The 27,151-nt window shown below is 51.8% G+C and overlaps 7 protein-coding genes and 1 non-coding gene across 8 annotated transcripts; all 8 read left to right on the top strand.

Moving 5' to 3' along the window:
• The first annotated feature begins 1,416 nt into the window (after nt 1–1,416).
• On the top strand, nt 1,417–1,521 carry IWZ02DRAFT_t127. Its single transcript has one exon. It is a non-coding gene; the product is annotated as a tRNA-Thr (tRNA).
• Nucleotides 1,522–3,693: 2,172 nt separating this feature from the next.
• Nucleotides 3,694–5,162, top strand: IWZ02DRAFT_503018 (uncharacterized protein; the record flags this gene model as incomplete). The annotated part of the gene is made up of 3 exons (XM_066770317.1): nt 3,694–4,056; nt 4,154–4,535; nt 4,585–5,162. 3 exons carry the CDS (start codon nt 3,694–3,696, stop codon nt 5,160–5,162), a joined length of 1,323 nt encoding a protein of 440 aa, XP_066618122.1.
• Nucleotides 5,163–6,135: 973 nt separating this feature from the next.
• On the top strand, nt 6,136–7,912 carry IWZ02DRAFT_494742 (uncharacterized protein; the record flags this gene model as incomplete). The annotated part of the gene is made up of 4 exons (XM_066770064.1): nt 6,136–6,524; nt 6,576–7,024; nt 7,081–7,753; nt 7,810–7,912. 4 exons carry the CDS (start codon nt 6,136–6,138, stop codon nt 7,910–7,912), a joined length of 1,614 nt encoding a protein of 537 aa, XP_066618121.1.
• An 855-nt stretch (nt 7,913–8,767) lies between these two features.
• On the top strand, nt 8,768–10,221 carry IWZ02DRAFT_510527 (uncharacterized protein; the record flags this gene model as incomplete). The annotated part of the gene is made up of 4 exons (XM_066770506.1): nt 8,768–9,078; nt 9,130–9,277; nt 9,323–9,533; nt 9,587–10,221. 4 exons carry the CDS (start codon nt 8,768–8,770, stop codon nt 10,219–10,221), a joined length of 1,305 nt encoding a protein of 434 aa, XP_066618120.1.
• Nucleotides 10,222–10,938: 717 nt separating this feature from the next.
• IWZ02DRAFT_437313 (uncharacterized protein) lies at nt 10,939–12,691 on the top strand (the record flags this gene model as incomplete). The annotated part of the gene is made up of 3 exons (XM_066766609.1): nt 10,939–11,331; nt 11,627–11,900; nt 11,955–12,691. The coding sequence occupies 3 exons, from the start codon at nt 10,939–10,941 to the stop codon at nt 12,689–12,691; spliced, it is 1,404 nt and encodes a 467-aa protein (XP_066618119.1).
• A 1,231-nt stretch (nt 12,692–13,922) lies between these two features.
• On the top strand, nt 13,923–14,924 carry IWZ02DRAFT_437312 (uncharacterized protein; the record flags this gene model as incomplete). The annotated part of the gene is made up of 1 exon (XM_066766608.1): nt 13,923–14,924. The coding sequence occupies one exon, from the start codon at nt 13,923–13,925 to the stop codon at nt 14,922–14,924; it is 1,002 nt and encodes a 333-aa protein (XP_066618118.1).
• A 560-nt stretch (nt 14,925–15,484) lies between these two features.
• Nucleotides 15,485–16,533, top strand: IWZ02DRAFT_464338 (uncharacterized protein). The gene has a single exon (XM_066768392.1). It carries the CDS (start codon nt 15,497–15,499, stop codon nt 16,193–16,195), a length of 699 nt encoding a protein of 232 aa, XP_066618117.1. The 5' UTR covers nt 15,485–15,496; the 3' UTR covers nt 16,196–16,533.
• A 6,938-nt stretch (nt 16,534–23,471) lies between these two features.
• IWZ02DRAFT_386370 (peptidase S8/S53 domain-containing protein) lies at nt 23,472–26,075 on the top strand (the record flags this gene model as incomplete). Its single annotated transcript, XM_066765465.1, has 2 exons — nt 23,472–24,123; nt 24,172–26,075. The coding sequence occupies 2 exons, from the start codon at nt 23,472–23,474 to the stop codon at nt 26,073–26,075; spliced, it is 2,556 nt and encodes an 851-aa protein (XP_066618116.1).
• Nucleotides 26,076–27,151: the final 1,076 nt, after the last annotated feature.

The following is a 27,151-nucleotide window of genomic DNA, read 5'->3' as shown; positions in this document are numbered from 1 at the left end:
CCTAGTATAGTTTAGTAAGATAGACTAGGATAATTATAGCTATAATAATACCGCCTAATAAATACTATAACACCTTATTAGTAACTACCTACTCTATAGCTCTACTAGGAGAGAAGCTATATAGGTAGTACGTAAGGTGTATAATAATAATAGTAGGAAAATAGCCTCTATACCCTATAGAGAGCTATTCTAAGGAGATGTTAGTAGATAATTCATACTTAAATTCATATATTAGATGAAGGTTTCTACTAGGGCATAGTATATGTAAATAGTAGACTAAGGGAAAAAAGAAGAGTAAAAAGAAGAGGAGAGAATCTATTCTAATCTCTACTAGTAGAGTAAATAATAAGCTCCATAATCCCTCTACTTATAGTTCCTATAGGTACTACCCTAGAACCCCTCTAACTAAAGATAATTAAGGAAAGGACCCCTTTATCTATAATCTACCTAATACCCTCTAGGCTTATACCCCTTCTCTACCTTATATAGAGCCTCTACTAAGACCCTAGCCCTCTAGATTAGGAAGGCGTTAATATAGCTTAGATAACTACTCCGTAACTACTCTAGCTAAATCCTTATACTCCTAATAATAATTAGATAACCGTTTAGCAGTAAGGTAAGGGCTTAACGCTATTTATCTATATAGTATACCTAGGCTAGGGCGGTATATAGAGCTCTATTATTAGTAATAATATTAATATATAGTCATCTAATAGCGGTAATAGGGCTAGATTAAATTATAAGTAACATTAATATAGATTAAACCTAGGTTCTTTAGCATTATTTATTTTCTATAATAAGTATTAGCTAACTATACTAGTTAGCTAGAAGATATATACTACTAGTTAAAAACCTTACCTACCTTTTTTACCTTTATAGGTGCTAAGAAAGGTATTATATAACGCTAACTAAAAAATAGTACTATTAGGGATAGTACTAGAATACTATAGTAGAGTATATATATAATCTACCTTACCTACTACCCTATACTATATTTACTTTTCTATATATATCTTCTTCCTATCCCTCTTTCTTTCCTTACTCTTACTTCATGCTACCTATCTACTTAGATAATAGTAGAAAGGCTAGTTCTTAGCCCCCCCTTACCTAAAAAGAGCCTAGATAAACTATCTATCTATAATAACCCTATACTAATATTATACTAAGAATTATACTTTATTATATAAGATTCTTTAGCTAGGTATCCCTACTTACCTTATAAATATATACGGTATTCCCTATAGATAGCTCTATCTTAGATAGCCTATAGCTCTAGTAAGACGTAAAATAATTAATTAATTAATTAATTAATTAATGAATTAATCAATCAATTAATTAATTAATTAATCAATCAATCAATCCCTACCTCTCTAATTAGCAAAACATAAACACTTTTAAGAAAATTTTTCATATCCCGCCCGCTTGGCTTAGTGGTACAGCGTCTCACTCGTAATCACATTGCGATCCTTGGCCGGTAATGAGAAGATGAGAAGATCCTCGGTTCGATTCCGAGAGTGGGCAGGTTGTCACATTGCTTTTGCCCCCTTAGTGTTCAGGATTGTTTTTTTTTTGTTGTTGGGAGGAGGAGGAGGGAATTAATATGGAGAGAGGATAAGGGAGGGCGGCCCGCTACCTTTTTCGTCCATCTCATATCTTAGGGGCTTCGACCTCGTCAGCTTCAATGAGCTAGTGCGTAGATGCTGCCGTGCTTCAATCAAGGAAAGTGGCGGCGGGTTGAGGCGATCTGCAGGGGAGTGAAGTAGTCTGTCTGGTTTTAACGAGATTGAAGCGAGACGTCAAGACGCTTGCTTTTGTGAGCCCCGCAAGCCGGCCGCTGGTTATGCGGCGCGATTAGCGTCTTGCCCGCTGCCCCGGATGGAAGTGGAGTGCTTTGGTTTGAAGGAGCGGAAAGAAAAAAAAAAAAAAAAACTAAGTCTTCTAGATTCCCTCCCTTTCAGGCGATTCATTGTCTAAATTCCAGACACAGCTTTGCTCTTCCGCTTCGGAGGAAGACTTTGCGTCGATTTTGTGCGCCGCTGAATAGGGGATGCTGGTACAACGCGGTGTGCTGTTTTTGTTGGCTGTGTATTCTCGTATCATGGCGATGAAGTGCGTTGTCCAGTTGCTGTTTAGGTGATCGGAACCAGCGAGAGGAGGAGAAGGAAAGAAGGCATTTTCGAGACCACTCGTCACCGCGCTCGTCAGCCTTTCTCTGGGTTAAGGAAAGCAGATTTGGTCGAAGGGTCTCGAAGTCGAAGAGTACACTCGCGCAGGTTGTTTCGCGTCTGCCGGTCGAACCATCGGTGTAAGACCAGGACTGTGAGTCTGTTTGTACCTACGCCCTCATTATGGGTGAAAGCTCCCGCTGACGCGCATGCAGAGGATATACTAGGGCAAACGCATTTTATAGTTAGCTCGGGGGCAGAAGAAGCCATTTTGAGGTTTTGGCTTGCTGCTCCGTCGTCTAAGATGGACAAAGTGCCGCAACTCTATTTCTTCAACTCCAAATATTCTACTACCAATGGAACCGTTGCTGCCAATGGTCTTCCAGCCCCGCAATAGTCATTTGCTGCTGCAGTTACGCCCAGGGCGCAAACAAGTGGACGAAATCCCTCCCGTCCACGTCCACTTTATACGAGTTGTCGCCGGCTCCGGAGTCGTTGCTGCGGCGACCATATGCTCCAGGCATCAGCGTCCCAGCGGAGGGTCAAGGTGCTAGAGTCCATTCGGACCTTGAGCTTTTCTGACTATTCAACATTTGGGTCTCATTTCCGCCCTGATCAATCGTGAAAGGGACACCTGATGAGCGCGACAAGAGATTCGGACAACCCGGACCTACTGTAATCGTGGTTCTGACCGGACTTGTTCAGTAATGGCTTGATGATGCTAAAAACGCACTGCCTGCATGGTACAAGATCCTCCGATACGACCGTTTCCGACGGCCCCTCCTTGCGACTTTCATATGCTTCCGGGCTCCTACGGATACAAGCTGTCCAGGACGCGAGCAGGAAAGTATCAAATCAATCGCCCAGCTCCGTCATTTGCGACTTTTGTGTATTTCCTGGCCTTTCCTGCGCGGAATCCTAGATAGGAGTTGCTCTTCGTCATACGCCGAGGGGCTTTCAACGCGCATGGTTTTTCCAAGGCATCCTTTGCTTCACTGAAAGTCGACAGAAGGTGGGGTCTGTTTACGGAGAGAGGTTGGAATGGAGTACATCGCCATTGCTGAGGCTACGCATGGAAGGGATACGGCAGGGAAATTGTGGAGCTTTTCTTCCTCGGGGGACGCTGGGAGCGGTTTTGACGAAGGACGTTCGTCCTGGAAGGTCAATGTCAGCGACTTCTGAAAAGGGATCGGGCCAAGGGACGAATTGGAGCCATGTGGACTGGAATTCCGGATAGCAAAGCCGATGTACCGGTATGTTGAAGGCGCAAGATGGGTAAGTTTATTGACTGACTCCCTAGAGAGGGAACAGTGGTTGGTCCGTCCAGCTTGAGATTGATCGAGACGGCGGAGGTCGACACAGGCGCTGGATAAACACTCATAGTGTTTTCTCGAGCTGTCGGCACCACACTCGCGCGTGTCGTGCCATGGTCTGCGCCGACGCTGTCGACGCCAACGCTGACCTGGCTAGCCAAAAATCTCGGCCGCGACACAAATCTCACTCCACCATCCTCTTGACAGCCGCCAAAATGCCATCCTTCACGACCACCAAGATGTCTGGCAGTGAGGGAAAGTTTCCACCCGGAGTGTTCCCAATTATCGAGCTCACCCCTGAAATGATGCTGCACATCATCGGAATGGTCGAAGAAGTCGACATCGACGACGTGCGGAACAGCGACAAACGACCGACCGGCCAGAGGACTCTCATTTCGCTGTCCATGACGAGCAAGTTCTTTCGCGAGCGCTTGGCTCCCAGGATCTTCAGGACCATCGTTCTTTTGAAGCGGAGTGAGATTTGCAATCCGGATGTCTCGCAGTTTTACGCTGAAATCGCGCAAAGGAACGCCTTCCACAACTGTGACAAGTTCCTAAAAGGCTTTTCCTACCCACCTGTGTGTTTGTTTAGGAACATGGAGCAAGTTCACCACCTGACTGTTAATGATTAATTTGCTTACTGTCGACTGCGTCACGTCCCTTGCTGTCAACCAGTTTTGGAGGAGTAACAGCTCCCTGCCCGGCTTCCTTACCATTACTCTCGCGGACCTCATGTGTAATGGAAAGAGCCGGCTTCGACGGCTTCACATCGAAGGAGACTCGAATACGGCAATGGCTCTCCATGACAACATGGAACGCAACAGGCGCCAGTTGGTCAATCTGGAAGAGATAACTATCGGCCTCGAGATGTCGTTCCTCCTAAAGTACACCCTGAACGTCAAACCGGTCTCAAAAAAACCATACGGCGGATCACTCAGGCCCCAGAACTATCTATTCCGATTCCGGGATTTCTTCGCGCGCTGTAGAGAACTGCCGAAGCTCAGGACCATGGAGCTGACTGTTGCTGACCTTGAAAGATCCCACGGAATGGCTCAAAGTGAGTTCCTTGCTGCGTTCCCATTCCCAACGCTGACATTTGTCGACAGTCAATGTCCCAGCAATCGGCCTGGAGACTTTCTTCGGTCCTGACCAAAGTGATTGCGAGCTCATCCAGATGGGATTCATCTTGAAGACCATTCGCACTCAGCCTAGTCTTGTCGAGGTCCACATCCCGAAGATCGAAGACATCTGCATCGAAACACTGAACGACCGCAACAATTTGCCTTGCGGCGAGAAATACAGCAATATGCTCCCTGCCAGTTTCATTGCCATCAGGGCGCCCTTGGTCAAGAGAGTCCACGTCGGACGCTTCTCGGTCGTCGAAATTGAGCGGAACAGGGCGGGCAGCATCACTCTCTGGCAGACTCTGACGTTGGCGCCTAGCAAACCACGACCGAGCCAGGATTGGAGGTCCATCTGCTGGCATGACAGGTGGGATGACTGGAAAGAGCCCATCATCAATATGCCGATGCAAAACTGGGCCATCTGGAAGACTAATCTCCCGCTCAAGGTCGTTCATGGCGATGAGGAGGACAGGGCGGCATGGATTGAGGAGGACGCTCAGGGTACGGCGAAGTTTGTCGTGGTGGATGCGGCTTGCACGCGGATTGACCGTATCGACTGAGAAGGTACAGGCCTCTTTTTTGATGAAGTATGCATCACAGGCATGGCATTAAAGCTAACTATTGCCGTCTTCCGAACATAAGCTCGCTCTTTCACCAGTACTACACAGTGCCTCAAGATTTCTTTCTTTTCCTTGTTTAAAATTCCTTCTCTTCTTACTCCAGACAGACATTCGTATCAATGATAAATGTTGGCCGCTGGCATCGGGTATATATAATCCTCAAATGCACTCGCTCTTAACAAGACCTCGTCGAAGTCCACATTCCACGGCCTGAAGACATCTACATTGGAGCATACGAAGACGAAAAACTTGTCGAATGGCTGGAAAGACGGCAGGCTTGAAATGCTTCCAGTCTGACTCTGTCCTGGGTTCCCTCAGTTAGGTTCGCCTATGGGGATGATTTTGGATGCCAGAGAATCGCATGGGCCAGATTCGGTACATCCCTTGAGAAGTCGGTTTTTTTTGGGTCAATGTCGACTTCCCAGAGGTCGAGCAGGACAACTGCAATGAAAGGTCTGATTTTCCTATGTCCAGCCGTGTATTACGTCTTGTAGGTAGAACAATGAATCTTGGTTTGAAAAGCAGTGTGGCTTCTCTTTCAGCCACAAAGGCATCAACATGTCTCCGGTTGTTGCCTCGATTTTCAACGATCAATTGAGGAAAGTCCTATCGATTCAATCCGGCTTCCATTTCTTTTGTCAGCGGTCAATGTGTAGTCGGTAGTCTTATCGACTCGAGCAGGGCGAGTAGTCATTGTTCCCATTGCGGCCATTCATCTTGGCGGAATCGACGCCACCAAAGTCTGCTGGGTCTTTTGTTTTGTAACAAAGCACTACAGATATACAACTTACTATCTCATCATTCTCTGCTGCATTCTCTCCTGCTCATCGGATTCCCAGCTCCCTTCGCAACACCGCGCCTTGCACACCAATCGCCTGGCAGTCGTCGCTCGTCGACCTGACCTGCTTTCAAAATGTGGAACTACCCAGCAGTCGCCCCTCCACGGAGATACTGGGGCCGCCGACCCTCGCGCCCTTACATCTGGATGCTCCCAGATGAGCTTTTGCTCCGCATCGTTGGCTTTGTTGAGGTAACCGACCAGGAACGGGCCGTTGTCGCCGATCTGTTTAATTTATCGCCCTTCAACTCCATTGCATCTCTCTCTTGGACGTGCAGGAAGTTTCAACAAATGTGCAATGAGACAATCTCGCGGACCGTCAGTCTCCTCAAGAAGCCGGTTTGGGAAATTGAGGATGTCGCTGGACATTACGCCCGCATTGCGCAGGGCAATCCTGCCGTCAACGACCCAAGAGTCTTGAACTTTTTCTGGAATCCCCCCGTGCACCGGCTCAAACACACCAGGTAAGCATGATGACCGTAAAGCGACTGGAGTGCAACTAAATTCCAAAACAGGAACATTGCCTTTCATCAATTCTGGCACGCCTTTGGCTGCTCCCCCCTCGAACAGACTGCCGCACTGGATATGATTGCCAGAGGCATGTCCATCATTATCCAAGCACCAAACAGGCTCCGCCGTTTGCACATCGACGGAGAGCCGCAACTGGCCCAACTTTTGGAGCAAGAGTTCATGAACAACCCAGCGTCACGCGCAGCACTAGCCAGCGTCGAAGAGGTTGTCCTGAGCATCGAGTTTGCCTTCATTCTGCAGTACACTACCAGGGTCTCGCGCGTCTCAAACAACACGTACTTGGGCCGTCCCACGCGGGATGCTTATGGACAGATGCGAACATACACGCGGGCGGAAGTCTACAGGTTCTTACAACTCTGCTCGCGCCTGCCAAGACTGAGAAAGATGGAATTGACCATTGATCGCTTTCCGGGCCCCGACTTTATTCGTAGAGGTATGTTCTGCGGAATGACAGAGTCTTTCCATCAGTGACACTGATTATTCAAACAGTCAACCTCCCGCCCATGCAGTTGCAAAGCCTGGCTGTCACCAGGGACATCGTCCTGTCTTGTGAAGATATCTCTGAAAGTGAGGGCCGTCCCGTCTTGATGGGAGCGCTCCTGAACATGGCGCGCTCTCAGCCGAATCTCGAGGAATTCAGAATCCCCGAGGAAGAGTACATCACTTTTGGTGCACCTGGAGACTGGGATGGATTCGACGACGATGAACAGCTGGGAGAAATCCTACGTGCTGCCGTCATTGCCGCCAAAGTTCCACATCTAAAGAGAATCTTGGTGGGCCAAAGCGTCACCATCGAGGTCTTCTGGGATGATGAGAATAGGAAGTGCTTGCGGTACATGAGCGAAGACGTGGATCCGAACGATCGTCGTCATAATAGATACGTTTGTGCAAATGATCCTAACCGGACCCGAAAATATCCTCAGACATTCGGACAAGACCTCTGGATCCAAGATTGGGATGCCTGGAAGGAGCCGCTGATTGAGAACCGCCGCCGCTTGAAGAAGCAGGACACCTGCTGGGACGAACTCCCCTTTGTCATCGGCCGCTACTACGATGCAGATTATCCAGCTTGGATCGAGTACAACGAACATTACGAGCCTCTTGCAGTTGTGGCCAATATTGCTGACAGGCGTATCGAAGTTGCCGACGAGGACGACGCATAGTAATCAAAACGCAACACCTTCCAACGCACAGGTGACTCAGGTGTTTTCTTCCGAGCGTGGCGTTTTCCGAGCCAGCGCTTGGACATCCTGTTTCAGACTCCGCAGTTGAGCTCGTCCTTCACGCCAACGACCTCGACGTGTCCAACGAATATCAATAAGCCACTATCATCAAGCGCGACACGGATGGAGCCACGTTAGTGAATGGGCGAATTCCAGGCATTCATTCCTTGAGATTTTAGACCTCGGCCATCGGAGCTGGTCCAACTAGGAGACATGTTAGTCTCGGACAATATACTCGAGGACGCAAGGAGATTGAGATTTACTTTTCAAGACTCGCATGTAATATTCAGCCGCCTACAGCATCATAGTCTCTACTTTTAATACCGTTCTTTGAGGCTTTACTTGAGTATCGTAAATATTTGACTGCGCATTCAGGGCCACGCTGATACTTCAGTGAGCTTCGTTGAGTAAATGGAGAATGATTTCCTCGCCCTTCTTTTTTCTCAAACTAGAAGGAGGAGAATCTACTCGTATATCCCAGTTTGAAGTTATCTTTAACTAGAGCTGTGGGGAGGCAGGCAGGCCGATACCTTGTAGGAGCACACTGCGCACCTGAAAGAGGGGGAATAACGATGGGAGTGGGGTTTCTTTTGCCTGGGTAGCGGGAAGCCCAGAAGCAGGCGGTTGCAAACACTCAAAAAACACTCTGTCTTTTAGCGGTGTCAATGTTGGGTCTTTTCGGTGCGCCGACGGGTTGTTAGCGCCGCAGGACTGGCAGCGCCGCCTGCCGACAACACCACATCCTCGATCTGCACTTCGACGTTCCTCTCCACCACACACCTCAACTCACTTCGACGCTACACATCTAGAATCATCTTTCATTGCGTCAGCTCAACACATCCCCACACACCTATAACACACCACCGACCTCATCATCCACCAGCATGTCGTCCGAATCTGCTCCTTCGAACCCCTAGGTCCCGGTCCGCCAGCAAAAGCGCCCGTTCCCACTCATGAAGCTTCACGAAGTCCCGCTCATGTGCTTTGTCGACCAGGTCGCCAATTGCGATATCGAAGCTGAGCTTGAATACGCGCAAAACGGGTATACGTCTACCAAGCCAGTCAGGACGCTCATGTCGCTCTCGCTGGTAAACAAGGAGCTGCGTCGCATCTTCGAGACTGTCTGTCTGCTCCGGAAAAGACGAGTGTACCTGCCCTTCCAACAGCACTTTGCTGCGGTTGCTCAGGGCGACAACCTAGCGATCTCGGAGCAGATCATGCCGCTCTTTACCCACCCACCTGTGCACCTTTTTGGCGGCCTGAAGTAAGCGATGACCCCAAGTGGAAGGACACATCATCTGACAAGTCGCAATAGGTCTCTGGCGATCCACCAGTTCAGGATATCGGGCTATCTCAGCGACGTGTGGATCTCCAAGGGAATCAGGAGGCTTCTCCAGGCCCCAAACGCTCTGCGACGCCTCCACATCGACGGTGGTACAGGAATTGCCAACATGCTCGAGGACGTGATGGCAGATTAGCCGGCAATCAGCTTTCCTCACTTGACCGAGATCACTCTCAGCATCGAGATGACCTTCATGCTGGAATACACGCTTAATATTCAGCGCGTCTCCAACAAGGCGTACTTGGGTCTCATCTTTCAGCCACGCGTATATCCCTTGTCCCACGTGCGACTGTTCCTTGCTGCATGCCAGAGACTTCCAAGGCTGAGGATCCTGGAGCTCACCGTCGCAGACTTGGACGAATACCAGCTGCATGACTGTAAGTCGATCAGAGGATTTCCCTCTACGTCCTTTTCTAATCTGATTCTTCAGTCCACAACGCGGCGATCTTCCAAATCCCCGCCCTGTCACTGGAGACTTTCGCCGTCACCAGGGAGGCTGCTCGGAGCATGGAAGCACTCATGCAGGAGACCGGCGAAGACAACATGCCGATGGGTGCCATCATCAACATGGCCCTCTCGCAGCCTAGCGTGGTCGAGCTCCAAGTTCCGGAGCACGGCAAAATTCTCCTTGGACTGAGTCGGGAGGATGAGGACTGGGACTGCGATTTCCATCTCCGCCATTTGACCGACTTGCTTCCTGCTGCTGTCATCGCGGCGAAAGTGCCAAGAATCGAGAGGATCAAGGTCGGTCGCCCATGGATGGTGGAAATCCTTCGGGACCAGGGTCAGATCTCTCTCAAGTTCATCCCCATCCCGGACCCGCCGCGCGCTGGACCAGAGTCGTTCTGTTGGTTTGAGCTGTGGAATCACTGGAAGGAGCCGATCATCAACAGGCCCGATCGCTTCTGCGGACCTATACTAGAGGCCGGGACGCTTCCAGTACACATCGTTCATGGAGATCCGGAAGATGGCTGCGCAGTATTCGTGTTGGGTGAGGACCGCCAGCCTACGAGTATCGAGGTCAACCTCAGCAACAAGCGTGTCGACATGATCGAGTACAACTAAGGCGGTGTCAGGAACTCGATACGCGGGAAGGTCTTTTGGTCGATTGGGTGCTCACGGTCTTTCGGATTTCTTTCAGATGGTCAACGAAATCGCTTAAGGTTTCAGTGGGTGAAATTCATCAGGTTGTCTTTTGCTCCAGCAGTTGTATACATCTAGCACAATTCCCTTGATGGTAATAAAGATTCAACCCTGAACTTTCTTCTTTCTTTCTTTTCTAGTTCCCGTTGATCAGCTTTCCAGTGCGGTGCTACCTTCACCACCATGTCAGTTGCCGACCAAGCACGTTAGTTCGTTGCTTCTACGGCCCGGCTTCGCACGCAACGAGTGTCTGGGCAAGTTAACGTTACAGGCGAGCCACGAGCGTGAGACAGTGCGACGGGCACCACGGCTGAATCGAAGGTCAAGTTCGACTTTGACCCTTGGGCATTCCGCAGCGACTCGATTCTATCTTCAGATGGTCCTCTTCGCATCAATACCGTCCCAAGTGGCGAGAGATGAACTACTCTCAAGAGAGTATTCTCTCAAAACAAAGAATGTAGCTTTGTCACAGTATGGTACCTCCTTTCCAGCTCCACTTGGCGTCGCCCGATGTGCCGACGACTGGCTCCCGTCTATATTCGGACGGGCGCCATGGCTCATGACAACAACAACGACACTGTCTCGAGGCCCTCCTCACTCCCTTCCTACCAAATCTCCACGGAGCACTCATCCGTCACCATGTTGGACGAGGGCACGCTTCCTCTGGCTGCTCAAGTCAGCAATTTGACGCTTCAACCTTCTAGCGAGATGACCAACATGTCGGCGAACGACGCGCCTCCGGCAACGGCTCAGTCCAACGCACGTCCTTCTAGCGATAGCACAGCTGCTACTAGCATTCCAACAGCAGCTCTCACTGGTACCCCTCTTCTCAGTCTCTGGAACGAGCTGCTTTTGATTCTCGCCGAGAAGGTCGCGGAAGCCGACACGGAGGACGCCGATACAGCTGAGGAGCAACACATCACAAACCTCACAAGGGCGCTCATATCATTTTCCTCAGTCAACGAGAGGCTGCGTCCTCTGTCCCTGTCCCAAATTCGAATCTTCAAGACAATCTATCTCTTGAAGAATGGCGTATGGGTGCCAACCAATTTCTACGTCTCTTCGCGGGCATCGCCCAAGGAGACCCGAATACGGGCGAGGTGATAGCCTTGTTTCGATGCGCTCCTCTGGGACTCCTTTCTAAGACACGTTATGTCAAAAGCATCTCCTGGCGTTGGGTCAACTAACACACTGCGATAGTTCTTTCGCACTGCATCAGTTCTGGGCCAGTTCCAACTCCACCGAATGCGCGTCGATCGCCCAAGGAATCAAGGACATTCTCCAGGCGCCCACGAATCTCTAATGCCTGCACCTTGACGGCGAACAGTCACTTGCGATCTTTCTCGAGGCGGAGATGGAAAAGGCACAGTTTCAGTTTGCCGATCTGACGGAGGCCATTGTCAGCTTGGAGATGTCATTCCTTTTGAAGTATATGCCGAAAATTACACGCCTCACAAACAAGACGCACGCCGGCAACAACGGTACTCGCGTGTACACCCAGACAGACAAAGCAGCATTCTACACCCACTGCCGATCGCTCCCCAGGCTAAAGATGTTCGAGCTGACCGTCGCCGACTTCGAAGAGAACGCCGTGTTTCTCGGTGAGTGATGACCAACAGTCTCCTCAAATGTTCTCCTCTGGCTTGCACCGACAGTGGATATTCCTGACTTTGGTTTGGAGACCCTCGCAATCACCAGGGATGCGTCAAGGTGCTCCAACAATCCTGCTGTTCAAGACCTTCAACTAGTCCTGATTAATTTCCTGGTCAAGATGGCGCTTTCCCAGACAAGCTTGACGGAACTCCGAATCCCTGTCAGCGCAAACATCATGGTGAGATCGAGGGTCGAGCACGAGGAATGGGAACCCAACCTCGACTTCGTTCTGGTCGACGTCCTCCCTGCTGCTATTATTGCGGCAAAGGTCTCCAGTATCAAGAAGATCGTGGTTGGAAGGACGTCAATTATCAACGTGCTCAAGAAAAAGGAGGGACTGTCCATCCTCGAGCTTCATCATGACCCATTGCAAGTCTCCAACGGGCTCAGAACAAACTGCTGGCACGAGATGTGGAATAGCTGGACGGAGCCGTTCTTGGCAAGCCAGCAGACTGTTGTCGGGGAACTCGTGAGGGAGTTCGTTCTTTGGTTTGTCTATGGTGAACCAGACGAGCCGGCGGCTAAGATTACTAGGGAGGGAAAAGAAGGCCGACAGTTTGTTGACATCAACGTCAACAATCCTTGGATTAAAAACATTTTTGATGAGCAAAGCGAACGGTCGGAGGCAAGGACGGAAGTCGCAGACACTCTTGACAGTATTGGGCTCGTGACAGTGGTGGGGAAGAAAAGCAGAGTACAGTACAAAATTCTTGCTCCTCGTTCTTTATTTGTATCTTGAATCCCCATTGTTAGGCAATCAAAGCGTTAAACTTTAACATGAGACTGGTCGATACCCTCCCCATTGCCATCATTGCGGTGGATGTTTCTAAGATCAAGAGGATCGTCCTTGGAGGAACATCGGTCATCGACGTCGTCCGAAAATAGTACGCAGCTACGGTTCTCAAGCTGCACCATGACCCGGCCCAGGTTGCGGATGGATTGAGGACTCCGTACTGACATGTGCTGTGGGACGGCTCAAAAAAGCCGACGTCGGCCAGTCAGCAGTGCGATGCCATGGCTGTCGAAAGGGATTTCACCATTGGATTCGTCTTCGGCGAACCTGAAGAGCCGGCGGTCGAAATCGCCAAAGGCGAGGATGGAAAGATTCCATTGATGTGTATGATGCAATTCTCGAAGAACGTGAAGCCAAGATTTTCACACCATTTGATGAGGGCTGGGATGATCATGAGCTTGACCTGGCCTGGTTCAAAAGGGAATCCGACGACGACAAGCAACCTGCATTTTTGTCAACGGGCGTTCTCCGAGAACCGACGACTTCCGGTGAGAAAGGGAATGTAGCGAAGGCATGAGAGAAAGCCTCTACAATACGAAGGTCTTGTGAAGGGCAGAAAGGGCAAAGGCATGGAAGGGCGAAAGTGGATGTAGACAGAGTCCAGGGATGAATAACTGCTGGAGTGGGTGAACACCAAGAACCTGGGGCGACTAATTCAAGACTACAATTTACTCCTCATCCAATGGACTCTCTTTGTTAAGCCTGAGAGGACTTTCCAGGTTGTGGAGTGGACTCCTTAGCACCGCCTCTGATTTTGCGCGGTGCCTTTTCAAAACCGGCGACCAATGACATTTGCGCACAACCTCCCAGGTCTCGCCTATGCAATCCGGCGACATAATCCTCGACGAACCAAATGCGATGTTCGCAGACAGTAGAGAAAAATTGCTCAACCCACGGTATGACTGACAGAAATCTTTTGACGCAACTCCCAAAAAGAGCCACCTGACTTGTCGAAGAACATTGACGTAGAATTCGAAGAAAACAAAAGGATCTCTTCTAACAGGAGCCTTCCAGCCTCGTCAGACCTCTCACATCGTTTCAAACAATGTCACAATTTTTATCTTGCTGCGACCCGACATGAACAAAGTCGTTGTAGCAACATGACTGAGAGTATAAGAGATTCAAGGCTGCCTTACAGTGTCAGAGGTCAACGCAAAATCGAGAACAATCCTCCGCAATGGATTTCAACGACAACGAGTTCTTGGAACTTATCGAGAGGTTCAACGCCGAACACCCCGAACTGCAGGACTGGGAATCTGCTCCGGCCGAAATCAACAACATCACAGAGCCAGAACCAGTGACACAGCCGCCGAACCACCAACCGCCTGTCGTCCCGAGTTTGCCTTCTCTTTGGGTACAATTTGACAACGGCGAGGGGGCTTACATCTACGACGACAGGAGGCCGGTCCCGGATTTCGTCGACCCGCGAGATCTTACCCTAAACCAGGATGTCCCGATATGCCCGACTGACAACACACAAGGCCCGATCGCGCACGAGGGGTATGTGTCCCAGAGACCTCAAGCTGCGGCACCGCCTTTCGCACCACAAAGCGAATTGCGGGAGGGAAATCAGGCACCTGGTCCCGCCGACCCGAGTTGCGGGCGTCGTGCGCTCCCAGACACGCGCGAGATCCCGTGCCCCTACAAATGTGGGAAGAAGTTCTTCACGCCCGGATACGCCAACCGCCACGCAAGGACCTGCGAGAGGGGGCCGGCGGAGCGTCATACTGTTCCCGTCGACCCGAATCGCGGGCGTCGCGGGCTTCCAGACACGCGCGAGGCCCCGTGCCCATACGACTGCGGGAAGTTGTTCTTCACGGCCGGATACGCCACCCACCATGCCAAGACCTGCGAGAAGGGGCCCACGGAGCGTACCATACCGTGCCCCGTCAACGCTGACAGGGGCTGTGTCGAGAAGTTTTTCTGGGAATTCAGGGCCGAAGAGCACGGCAAAGCCTGCAAAGATCGCTTTCCTTGTCCAAAGAACACGGAGGGGCCTAATGGCTGCACCGTGTGGTTCGCAAAGGAGATTGATGCAATCAAGCACGCCAAGAGGTGCAATGGAAAAGCGAACAAATCGAGGCCAGCTCCTAAATCGAGGAGAGAGAGGAAGCGCCTCTGGAGGGAGAACTTCCTGCGTAAACTCAACAAAGTGAGGGGCATCGGTAGCCCCGACTAGCTCCTCTAGAGTAGTAGGCTCGTTGTTCGATCGGGAGGGACAGGTGAGGGGGGATTCGGGGGACAGGACTTCGTTTCGCTTCTTTGTGCTTTGAGTAAGTAGTCGTTTGTTTTTCATTCGCAACAGGTCCGGTCCAGGGTTTTTCGTGATTAGATAGTACGCAATCGATTCGCTTTTCCCTAGAATCAAGAATTTTGACTTGTGACGCTAGTATTGACAGAGTAATCCAGTGACCTGGACTCAGCTTTTTGGCCCCTAAACGTGCTGTGGTGCTGACGTTGAAACAAGCTCGCAAGCCTACCCTGCAACTGCGACGCAAAGACCTCGTGGCGTTTGAGGGACGGACCGCACCTCCTGCAAGCGCAAACCATGCAGACTACTAACTTTGGATAGCAGAATGTAAAAATCTCGGCTACGCTGCCGTTCTTACCGACACTGACCATCTGGTGTTTTGCAGCTGTGGGTTGTATGCCATTGACACCTCTTTGACGAGCACGGGCAGCAATCGCGGATGCGTCAACGGTTTCGTCGAACAGAACAAGCAAAACTGATTGCTATTGCTTCAAAATAACATGTTTTCTTGGCTTCCGAGTGAACTGTCATTCCGCGGCGTCTCGGCGTCCTTTTCCAACTTCAATCTTTACCCGAAGTACTGTACAGTCTTTCTCTCGCCCAATACGCCAAAAAGTCTTTCCCCATGCCCTTCAACTTTGCCAATGTTTGCTGGAATCTGTTTTCCCAAAGACCAAATATTCGGTCATGCGTTGGGGATGTTGGCGGGATGGACGCCCCTTGGCAGCCTCGGCGTGTACAGATTCAGGTTTATCCGTACGTCCGTAGACGACGGAAATGCTGCGACATGCTGGCGTGGCAGCTCAAATCAAGGACAAATGGTGTTGGCGATTCAGTCGACGACGATCCCGGGTGAACACGCGTCGGTGGTTGAGCGAAGAGAAGAGACACATCCAATGTGGCCAATGGGACACGCACCCAACAAAAGACCAGCGGATGCAACTCGGCCAGCACTGAGAAGCTGCCTTCGTGGCAGCGTGGCAGCGCGTCTATATCAGCATTTCGCCACCTGCCAGCAAAAGGGGTCGGTAGAAGACTTATCTCCGGCTCGCCAGTCATTCGGACCGCCCACGCGCTCCAGTAGCCAGCAGCAGCAGCACCCCCAAGCGAATGCACGCCCGTGTCGCGCTCATCGTCTGCGTCTCTGGCCCCAACGCGCACGCCAGATGAGCAGCGCAAAGCCACTTCCTCCGCTCTGATCGCTGCCGCTCGCGGCAAGCGATGGCCCATGATGACCGTCCCTGAGGACGTGTGTCCGCCGTGGCAGGCGCCGTGGTCGTGCCCGGTCCCTCAAGGTGTTGATGCGGGCTGTCATGTTCCCTGCACTGATCCTCGGAAAATTTGAGGGTGGGGGCACCACGTCAGAGGGATGCGCGAGGGGTAGCGTGGCTTGGTGAGCGTGAGCAGGTGGTGGTGGTGACTATTTTCTCTGTCATTGCCGAAGGAGGGGGTGTTCTGTGGTGGTTGAGACTTGAGTCTGGAGGAGATTCTTGGTCGACTTGCCGGGTGTTTGCTGGTGGCGCTTCGGTTCTGGTCGTTATCAGTTGGAATCAGCCCAGAGAGGGGTTCAAACGTCGCTCAAGATAGGCGCGCCTCTGATGTAGTCCGTCCTGGTGAATGACCAAAAGTGCTTTGAAATGTTCTCAGAGGGTTTGATACAAATGGTACAGGTAACAAAATGAACATCCCGGACCCAGGAGAAAAGCAAACATGCAGAATACATCGCCCTATGCAACATGGCCCTTCCCAACGCAATGCCAAAAGATTCTTTAAACTCCAGCCTCTATGTTTTTCCCCCTGATAAACGCCTTGCCAATCCCGTCATGCATGTGATATCTCCGCATCCACAACATTATTCATACAGTTCATTAGGAAAAACTCCACCGGCGTGGATGCAAAAGTCGAAAAGCAGCAAGGAGGTTTGGCCGTCGCTTCGTTGTTGTTCAGAAGTCGCGAGTGTCGTATTCGGTCGTAGGCCGGATGAAGTCTGGGCTCATGAGGTGCCTCGTTGCGCTCGTCGTGCTTGGATGCAAGGAAACTTGTTTTTCAATATTGTGCTACTGCACTGTTACCATCAAGGGCCTGACGATTGCTTGCTTGGTGACTTACGCAGGAAATGATTTGAGCATGTCCAGGAATTTCGGTCATAAGTCGACCTTGTTGGTAGTCATTCCAGGAGTCTTGGGCACGCCGGTGGTATCGTAGCCGCCACGACCCATATTCAGCGGCATGTCAAATTGATTTGAGAGCATTCTTGCTTTGGAGAGCATTAGAACCCCGCACTTGCATATTTGCCACCGGGCCGACTTACCGATCGAGAGCTCTCCTGATACAAATTCAAGAGCAGTCGAGTGATGGTGAAGGAGTGTGTAGCTCGGGCTTTTGGTTCGCGCAATAGTGTCGACGGCTGAAACAAAGAAAAACCTTGTGCTCGGGACACGACCGGGAGTGAGCTTGGAGGGGCAGAAATGCAAACAATGATGATGATGATGCGCAACATATCAGGAGGGGCCTCGCGACAAAAAAGTGTCGGTCACACAGGGCCCGTGGTGGAGCTCGAGCATCTTGCCGTGGTCAAATTTCACCGTTGTGCCGGTGATCTGCGCCGAAGGAGCGAGCGCGCGGACGCGGCGCTTGGACCGGCCAGGACGAGCCCGCAAGGTGAGCAGGGCTGATGAGTGTTGGCTTCTCCAGAGTCTCCAGACGCTGTTTCTGGCAGTCTGCTTGCTTTCCAGAATACCTGAGGAACACTTCGCCCTCATGCAGTCAGCAAGGCTGCTTGCCCCTGAACACCAAATCCAAAGCCTTGCGAACCATCTTGCGTGCTGCAAGACAGATTTGCAAGGAAGATGCATCGTGCGAGCGCCAGCATGCGGCAAGGCGGTTCGTCGGCGTATCATCCCGCACAGACGAGCTGTCGTCGAAGGTGGGTGGGACGGCATGCTGGCCCGTGAGCTGTCAGCAGAAATTCCATGCAGCTATAGCGCGGCGCAGGGGGGCTGTTGTCAAGGAGCTACAGACGCTGGAATAGCCAACGGCCTGCCCTTTGCTTGCTATTTTGCACCCCAAACTCCCAGAAGGAGCCTGCTGACAAGTGACAACGAAGCGCCAGCGGGTCGTGTTTGCCCATTATGACGGCCCGGGCCGCCCGAGATACCGCGCGGGGCGAGTTAAAGCCTCCGGAACCCGTGCTCACGGCCAGCGTGCGCCCAGAGTCCTGTTTATTCTGAGCAGGGCTATGACGAAATGGCCCCATCGTGAGGAGAGATGTTCGACGTTGCGCCAGGGTCTACGGCGTAGCGCTGCTGACGTGGAAACGCTCTTGTCTGGCTTGGTCCTGAGGTCCGCGACCGGTCAATCGTGAAAGATGCGGCGTTGCGGGCGCACGGCCGTTGTCGAGTGAGGAAATGCGACAAGTAGCATCAACAAACCTCGGCCCTGTCGCCGAAACTCGGATGCTAACGAACGAACCCTGGTCTTGGAGGAGGATGCTCTTGACAACAGAAGCAGCGAGCATCGTGGGTATTGCACACATCTGTCGGCATGTCCGATTCGAAAAGGGGAGCGCGTCCCAATCCGAATTCTTCGAGCCGTCTCCGGGTGGATGACGATGCCGAAGAGACGTCATACACCAGCGACCATCTCAACAGTTCAGGCGATGTCCGTAGGACTCGCTCTTTTCGGCTGCAAAAGACAGCGCATGAATACAGCGGGCAGTGCTGCCGGTCGTGTCAGGTAGAGGTCTTCTTGCTTTGGCTTCGGCTGAAAATCTTCGGAACCCGCTGGACCATGATGCGTGGTTCAAGGACAATGTCGAGCCGTCCAACAGCAAATGCTAGCAGGGTCGCCAAGGTGTCTTTGTCTTTGTCCTTGAGATTCTACCCCAGTACGCGGTCGGGAATGCAAGACATCGCGTTTCGCTGGCCTTTCGTTGCTCGGCTCCGATGCAAATACTCCAAAGTTGCGTGAAGAAAGAGGCTGGCACGTTGAGACTGCGCAGTGTCAGCTGAAAGTGATGTTTTGAAGACTTTCGGAAATCTTTGGCAAGCCTAATGCCCCAAGGAGTTGTGTCTTCGCCCTAGTCTCCTCCTTGTCGGCTTTGTCCGTCGTCTTTTGCAACCGGAGTGGAGGGCCCTCACGTCGCATCGAGAATCTGGAGTCGCATCGTTCGAGCGACACGTTATTCTTTTGACCCTGGGTGTTTTGAAGAACAAATAAGGCTGAGGTGGTTCGTCGCGCGCGAGATTAGGCTGCGGAGCTCTCCGGCGGGCCCACCGCTGCGCAATGCAAGAGTCTAGACTTCAGCGGACTGCCGGCGCAGCTGCAAGTCAAAATGGATCAGTATTCTGTCTCCGCAAATTGAAGTTTGGCCCACTGTTGCGATGAACCTTCTTCAGACGCCAGCAAATCACTTGTCCGTCCCGCGCCTTCTTGACCTTTGAGGCTCGTTCCCGGTTCTAATTGTTCCTCCAAATTTTGAATCTCCTCGTAAATTCCTGGCCCGTGGTCCCATATGATAGAAGTGGAGAAGGGGCGGTATTTTGAAACGTGCCTCTCGTACCCTGTAGACCGATTTGATTGACTTGCCTAGTCGTCTGTGTCTGAGGCTCAGTGCAGCATCGGGGTTGTTCTTGCAGAATTGGATGTGATAGTTGCTTGCGAGTTTGCTGTGAGGCTTTTGATCCCTGGGGACGTCAAGAATTGGCGCTGAGGTCGATTCCAATTCAGGAGCAGCAGACCTGCGACTTGGGCATTTGACAGCCTCCCGGCACTTCATCCTTGCCGAAAGTCAGCAAAAGTAGACTGTTTGCGGTCAGAAGCGATCCGCTCCTAGTGAGTGTGGCGTTTGTTCGGAGACCAAAGGTTCGATCTACTCCGGGTTGACGTCGCGATCCCACACGTCCCAGAAACATGGGTAGTACCCAGGACGCGTGGAATTACTTGCATCAATGGAAGCCTCCGTCCCGTCAAGCTCAGCCTGGTCAGCGAACAATGCAGACCGGTATCTGATTTCTTTGATTGATCCAGCCACAGGAAGGGCTCCGCACGTGGGTTCTTTTTTCCAAAGGTTTTTCGACAAACGAACCTCTCCAGCACACCAGATTGATTCTTCGCGAGCAGTCCTGCGCGACCCGTCAATTGAACATCGATATCGCAACGCAACTCCAAAGATGATTCAATTGCCGTAGACTGGATTGTTAGGATAAAGAGACACGCTCTTGGCAAACAAAACGTTCGAAACATTGTTCCCACCCCATGAGCGGGACGCCAGGCTGCTGAAGCAGCTTGCTGCGATTGTCCTCATGGTGGAACGAAAGGAACAATGGGAGAGGAACCATCACCTAGATCTGATTCGCAGCATTGGCTCCGAACGGGCTGCTGCAAGAGCTCGACGAGAAGGCGAAGGCTTTCGACACCGCGACCGCGGAAAATTCTGGCATGGCTTCAGCTGCTTCTACTCAAATCTAAGGGACTTTATGTCCTACCTTCCAGCCTGGGAGTGTTTCTGAGTCCGCATGTTTGCACTCAGTAGCTCGTAACGACAAGGCCACCTAGACAGCCAAACGGTGATTCGGGCGATGTGAAGGGCGCCCATGTTTCTGAGGCAGTGTTGGCGACGACGAGCATTGGAGCTGTCGTCCTGGATTCGCTGTCTGTCTTAGAAAGAACGCTTTCTTGGGCATCCCAGCTCCCCCCAGTTGATGTAGCAATCGGTGTAGTGGAAGTGTCACCCCAATTGATGTAGCAGTCCGCGTAGTAGAAGAATTCCAGTTACTTGTAGCGGAGTTTATACTCAACATTGATGAGTGACGTATAGACCACATCAGAAAGAAAGGCGGGCCAGGATGATTCGAGATGGAGCACATCTCTCGTTTGCTGGAAAGCCCAAATCACCCATGAGGTGATGTAGCAGTCGGCGTAGTAGAAGTAGGTGAATTTCTTATAGCCGAGTCGATACTCAGCGCCGACAAGAAAATTTCCCATAAGATAGACCACATTGGAAAGCGCTGAGAGCTGGGATGGTAAATAGCGTGCTTGCGGGCGAGACGGAGACCATCATTAGTTCCGTTCTGCAGAACTCCCTGGCGTTTGAAAAGGAGACTGAAAAATAAGAACCTCGCAAGAGGCATGTTGGTGTAGAGCTGATCCTGGAGGAGGATTGCGGGGAGTCAAAGTCCTCACGAGTGATCGAGTCGACGCTCGAGCGACGATGGGTTGCAGGGAGGCGACGGGAAACAGTTGGCAGGAGAGGCCGTGACGTCTTGGGCGCGTGGGAAGAGACTGCATATCTTCTTTGGCGCGACAAGATGCACGATGGAAATTGGGGCCTTTTTCCTGGAGATGAGTCATGGTAAGAGGAGGCTGTATGTCGAGCGTGTCTCTGGCTGCGCATCAACATGGTAGTTTAGCTTGGTTCCGATCTTGGGCGCCACAAGTCTTTGCTGAAAGCGACCCTTACGTTGTTTGCGCCGGCCAACGTGGGAAATGGAAAAATGTCCAGTGGGCGTTTGTTGATGAAAGCCAAAGGGAGATATCATCTTTTGGTCGTCACGGTTGGATTTCGTGGGCACGTTTGAAGTCATGCGAACGGCCACTTGCTGCGCGAGTGATTCTGCATGTTGAAAGAGCGCTGCTAGAGCAATCTTCTGGAGAGCTCACACATGGACGGGGCGCGCAAAAAGAGGATGTGTTACCTCAACTAATGAAAGGGTAGAATTGAGAGCCGCGGCCGCCCTCAATTCGTGCTGTGAAGCTTGACAGTGTAAGGTGTGGGGAGGTGATGGACACGCGTTGCGTTCTGGGAGTAGCGATGTCGACACCGGCTGGGGAGAGGACCCAGAACATTTAATTTGGCATCTCACATCAACTGCTCTGCGGAATCCAGCGGCGTGCCGTGCGCAATTGATCCGGAAGAAAAGGCGCTGATGCGTGTGGGGTTAGCTGGGTCTGGTATGGAAAGCAGTCAACACGGTGAACGAGAAAGAGACTTTGCTGCCTCTAGAGAAGTAGAAACGCGTACCTGGGGGTCGGCAAAGGGACGGAAAAGGTCAGGTCCCTAGACAGCTTAACGCGTTGTAAAACTTGGCTCAAGATGGCGGGGGTGGGATGACAGGGCTGGATATGAATTGTTGCCATAGGAAAAGTCCCCCAAGAAATCGCTGCTGCCACCTTGAGGGTGGTGGAGTCCGCTCTTAGCGTAGTGCCGTTCCAAGTGCGGCGAATGAGGTAAGTGATGGTCGGAGAACGGGTCAAAGTTTGGGGTTGATCGCGTCGCCTGTTGAGCCAACCTCAGTTTGCCAGTACAAAACTCTCACGACAACCACAGCGACGCTTGGCAGCGCTTTGCTGAAGGAAATTCCAACCTTATCTTGGCGTCTGCGCGAGGCGTGAGGTCTGTTTAAGATGTGGACCCGGGTTTGCAGGCTCGGGCGTACAGCGTAGCGAGACGGAATCGGGCGGAGGTCTTGGGGCAACCTTCTACCATTCTCGAAGCTTTCAGACTCATTTCCAGCTTCATCAAACTCCGGGTAGTCCTGGAGACTTAATTTGGCGACTTCTAAAGATGTAAGGCTGCCAAGATCCAGCCAACCCTCCACCGGTCGGCGCATTGCACTGAGTTTCTGCGGCGGTATTTCTCTTAGACTGGGCGTTCAATAGTTCTTTTGGCGTTCCCCCTGTCTCAAATTCCTTGCGCTGATTTGTGCTCCTTCCACATAAGGCAAAAGCTAATGCACGATCTAGCAGACCATTCTAACATTTGACGGGCATCATCCCTATCTCCCAGAGCTCAACTAAATCCAGACCGCGCTCAGGCGGATAACACGATCAACGGGACGGCGTTCAAGACTTTTCCCCGTCCGATGTGAACCTTACGGCGGCGTCTTTGATGTAATCACTACCCGCTTGAGCTGCTGCGGTGGTTAATCAGCGTTTGTGAAGATCGCCTTAATGCGGGTCTACAAGGATCGAAATTTCATTTGGGGATTAACGAAGACGTGCATGTCTATCTTGACGTTTTGGTTGGCCCTCGGCAAGTGGGAAACTACAGCTTTGTAGGGATGGTCCCCGTCGCGTCAACTTTAATCTTGTCGGATGTTCCCGACGCGGTTCAGCCTGGACACCAACCTCGAAATTCATCCATCGCTACAAACAATGCGGGGCTGTCATTCAAGGCAAGGGACAATACTTTATCTCATGATTAGTACATGTGGGCTGGCCGTGGTGGTCTCAGCCGTTTCCCTTCGTCCCGCGGAATCATGCCGACACTTCTGCTGACATTGCTCTTCGTGAGCTTTACACTCGCTCAAATTCTCCCGGATCAGTTTATTGTGAAACTCAAGAAAAATCAGGTACACAGAGCAGCCAATACTTGAACAATGCAAGAGCTCATCTTTCGTTCAGAATGCGGGACACGCTATCGAAGAAATCAACTCGCAGATCAAAAGCATGAACATGCCGGGGGAGGCGTCAATCATGGAAGAATTGAAGAGCAACGTTTTCAATGGCATTTCAGTTTCGATCAAGAGCACCAAGCGCTTCAAGAAGAATCTGGGCTATAAGGGCATGATCGAGTCGATTGGAACGGTTGAAAAAGTCTGGCCGGAAAGAGAATACCGGCTCGCGGATATCGTCGAGCGCAAGAGCCTCAACGATGAGCTTGAGGATATCGTCCCCGACGTCGACGGCATGACCGGGGTCGACAAGTTAAAAGCAGAAGGGATTTCTGGCAAAGGTCAGGTGGTCGCCATCGTGGATTCTGGATGCGAATATTTGAATCCCTACCTCGGTGGTGGATTTGGCGATGGCTTCAAAGTCAAGGGAGGCTTTGATCTTGTCGGTGACAACATTTACCCACCGGCCATGCCCAAGTCCGATCCGAACCCCTACACAGACTGTAACGAGCATGGCACGCACGTGGCGGGCATCGTCGCTGCAGAGAATCCCCTGAATTCAGCAATCAACTTTACCGGCGTCGCTCCAGGCGCCAAGCTGGAGATTTTTCGCGTCTTCGACTGTTCAGAAATTACAAGATCGGCCGTTCTGATTCGCGGAGTGCTGATGGCGTACAATCGCAGCGTTGATATCATCAATCTCTCTCTTGGAGGCGGAGGCCCTTTCGCTGACGGTACGTTGACCCTAACCCTGAACTTTTGATACAGTGCTGACGTGGCAGACCCCATATCCGAGATTATTCGTGAGATTCACAAAGAAGGCAAGATATTCGTCGCAGTTGCAGCAGGAAATAGTGGCGGAAACGGCAGTTTCTCGTCTGAGGCACCCGCTGCAGGAACAGACAGCACTGCCATTGGGGCGGTCGAGATCTTGCGATACAGGATTCCAGTCTACGAGGCGACTTACGCGTCTGGTGGCGACTCAAAGCCGAAACAGTTCTACTGGAGAAATGCAGCAAAGAGCCGATATCCGCCCTTGCTGGACCTCTACCCATTGTCACTCGACACCAGCCGTGAAGACGAGGCCTGTGCGCCCATAACATATCCCACACCCGACCTGAGAAACCGACTGGTACTCGTGAGACGTGGAGGCTGTGGATTTATCAAGCAAGAGGGTAACCTTGCTGCCATTGGAGCTCGATACGTCATCTTCTACAATGACCTCCGCGGCGACATTGAGATTCCGCGTGCCGAAGATGTAGCCAACGGCATTGACGCGGCGGGCTTCACGACTGCTGAAGCGGGCAGAGATCTCATCGCCGACTTTGCTCGAGATGGCCACGTCACAGTCACCATGAACACGACGGTGTCCCCCATAATTTACAACAGCTTGAATTCTGCAGGCACAGGAGGTCGCATGGCCAACTTCAGCAGCATCGGACCCCCTGCAATTGCAGACTTGAAGCAGACAGTATCATCGCCCGGCCGTAACATCCTTTCCACTGTCGCTCGAAAAAATGGCGGCCTGCAGCTTCTCAGTGGAACCTCGATGGCGACGCCCTACATTGCTGGCGTGGTTGCGCTCCTCAGAGAGGCACGGCCAGGTCTCAACTTTTACCAGACAGTTTCCCGTCTCGTTACGACAGCGAGACCAATGCCATTCAACGACGGCAGCAAAACCAAATTCAACTTTTTCGCACCAGTATGGCAACAGGGAGGCGGTCTTGTAGATGCCCATCACGCAGTGCACACCGAAACGATACTGGACTCCTACGGCTTGTCTTTCAACGACACTGAATTCAACCCGGGGACCCTGAAATTCACCATTACCAACAACGGCACGAAGCCATCGGACTACCGTCTCTCACACGTAGGAGCGGCGACGATTTTTTCGTTCCGCGGGAACGGCAATCCAAATGTGATACCCTTTGCAGGATACTTCGAAGGACCACTAGCAACTCCAAAACAAACACCGCTTACAGCAGGCTACGCACTGAAAGAATTCGTCGACAGCATAGTCCCCGAATACGCCGACGTCTTCATCGACCCAACATCATTCACCCTGCAACCCAAAGAGAGCAAAGAAATCAGCGTCAACACCGACATCAGCAAGTTCGCGGCCTTCGAGAACCGCTGCCCGCTCATCAGCGGCTACATCGTAATCAACGGGACGGACGAGGATCTGACACTACCCTACGGCCAAGTGGGCTGCCGGCTGCGCGACCTGCCCATCCTCGATGTCAACTCGAAAGGCATCTACGTCGTCGACGCGACCAACTTCACCACCTTCAACGTCTCGCGCGCGCGCGGCTACCTGCCGCGCGTGCCACCCGAGTACGAGTTCCGCTTGCCCAAAGACAGCTCCGAAAAGGCGCAGTTCAATCTCAGCGTGCCGTGGATCCAGACGCGATACTCCATGCACACCAAGTACATTCAGGTCGACATACACGATGCCGAGACGCGCAAGAGCGTCACGACGCTGCTGCCGGCGCAACTGGATGCGTCGATTAGTCGGCTCATCACCTTTTATGTCAACTTTACGGGGCAGCTGGATGATGGTAAGTGGGCGCCGGAGGGCCGGTATTACTTTCAGTTGACGGCTGCCCGGCTGTACGGCAATCCGAATGATGAGGCTGATTTTAAGGAGACGGTGTCGACGGATCCTTTTGTGTTGAAATATTTGTAGCATGTTGGATGGAGGGCTGAAAGTAGACGTGGAGGCGCCGTTGGAAGACCCCAAAGTATCCTTGACGCATGGTTGCCGCCTTGCCGGGCCACATTCAATTGTCTTGACTCCCTGTCATACTGATACGCAGTCGCCTCTTGGATCTATTCGAATGATTCTGGATACCAGTCGAAGTTCTTGGCCTCCGCTTCCGCCGCAAGAAGCCCCGTTGGTGTGTCGACATCCATGTAGGAATGATAAGTGGCACTGGCGTTTTGGTGTGTGGATTGTCGTCCATTTGATTACATATCCTCTCCCACTACTAACCGTAGTCCCACTTCTTGTGAGTCTTCAGCCAGGCTAAACACATACACAACCTCGTCCCAATGGAATAAAAGCCAACTCCGGGAATCGGGACACATCGCGCAAGTCTATACTCAGATATCCAAGCATCAGCCGCAGAGTAGATGTCCGCAGCGGGTTCTGATGACATGCGGGCTCTCACCTGTGGGCTAAACCTGTTCCTTCGCCGCAATGAAGAGTTTTGCTGAAGGGTACCCAGGCGATTCGTCCTCCCAATCTTGGCTAACACCAGTGCAATTGCCTCGAGCGGAGGTGGTGCTGTGGTTGACAGCCTCAGTGACTGGTGCGATATCCCATTCGGCGGTGTTGACTTTCTGCCGGATGTAGACGGGGCGACTTCGCTGTTGAACAGGTCCATCACGTCGCTGTCAGCGTGCGCTCCATCAGCGTTGGACGTTGCTCTAGCTCTCGTGCCATCGGCTGTCCCTGAACTTCAGTCCATTCGCGTCATCGACTCCGACGTCTGACGCGATGATGAAAGGAGCCAGGAGAGTTCCAGGCGGAAGCGGTATTTCAAACTTTCTTCTTTGGAGACTGGTGAATGAAATGACAAGAGGGCCGTCCAGAACCCAAGCGGCGATGTGGGACTCGGCTTCTTCCTCGACGTTATTCTCGGCCAACTCTCCATCGTTCAAGAAAGCCGAGATTTGTTACAATCGGTCCAGGGAGGAGCTCGATGACCTTACTGATGGCTTGCTCGAAAGGTCCTCCTGCACCTTGTAATCGTGAGAGAC

Source organism: Phyllosticta citriasiana (genome assembly GCF_038021145.1).
Source record: "Phyllosticta citriasiana strain CBS 120426 chromosome Unknown IWZ02scaffold_19, whole genome shotgun sequence".
NCBI classification, from domain to species: domain Eukaryota; kingdom Fungi; phylum Ascomycota; class Dothideomycetes; order Botryosphaeriales; family Phyllostictaceae; genus Phyllosticta; species Phyllosticta citriasiana.
The sequence above is the reverse complement of the archived record's forward strand: the minus strand, read 5'-3'. Positions and strand labels throughout refer to the sequence as shown.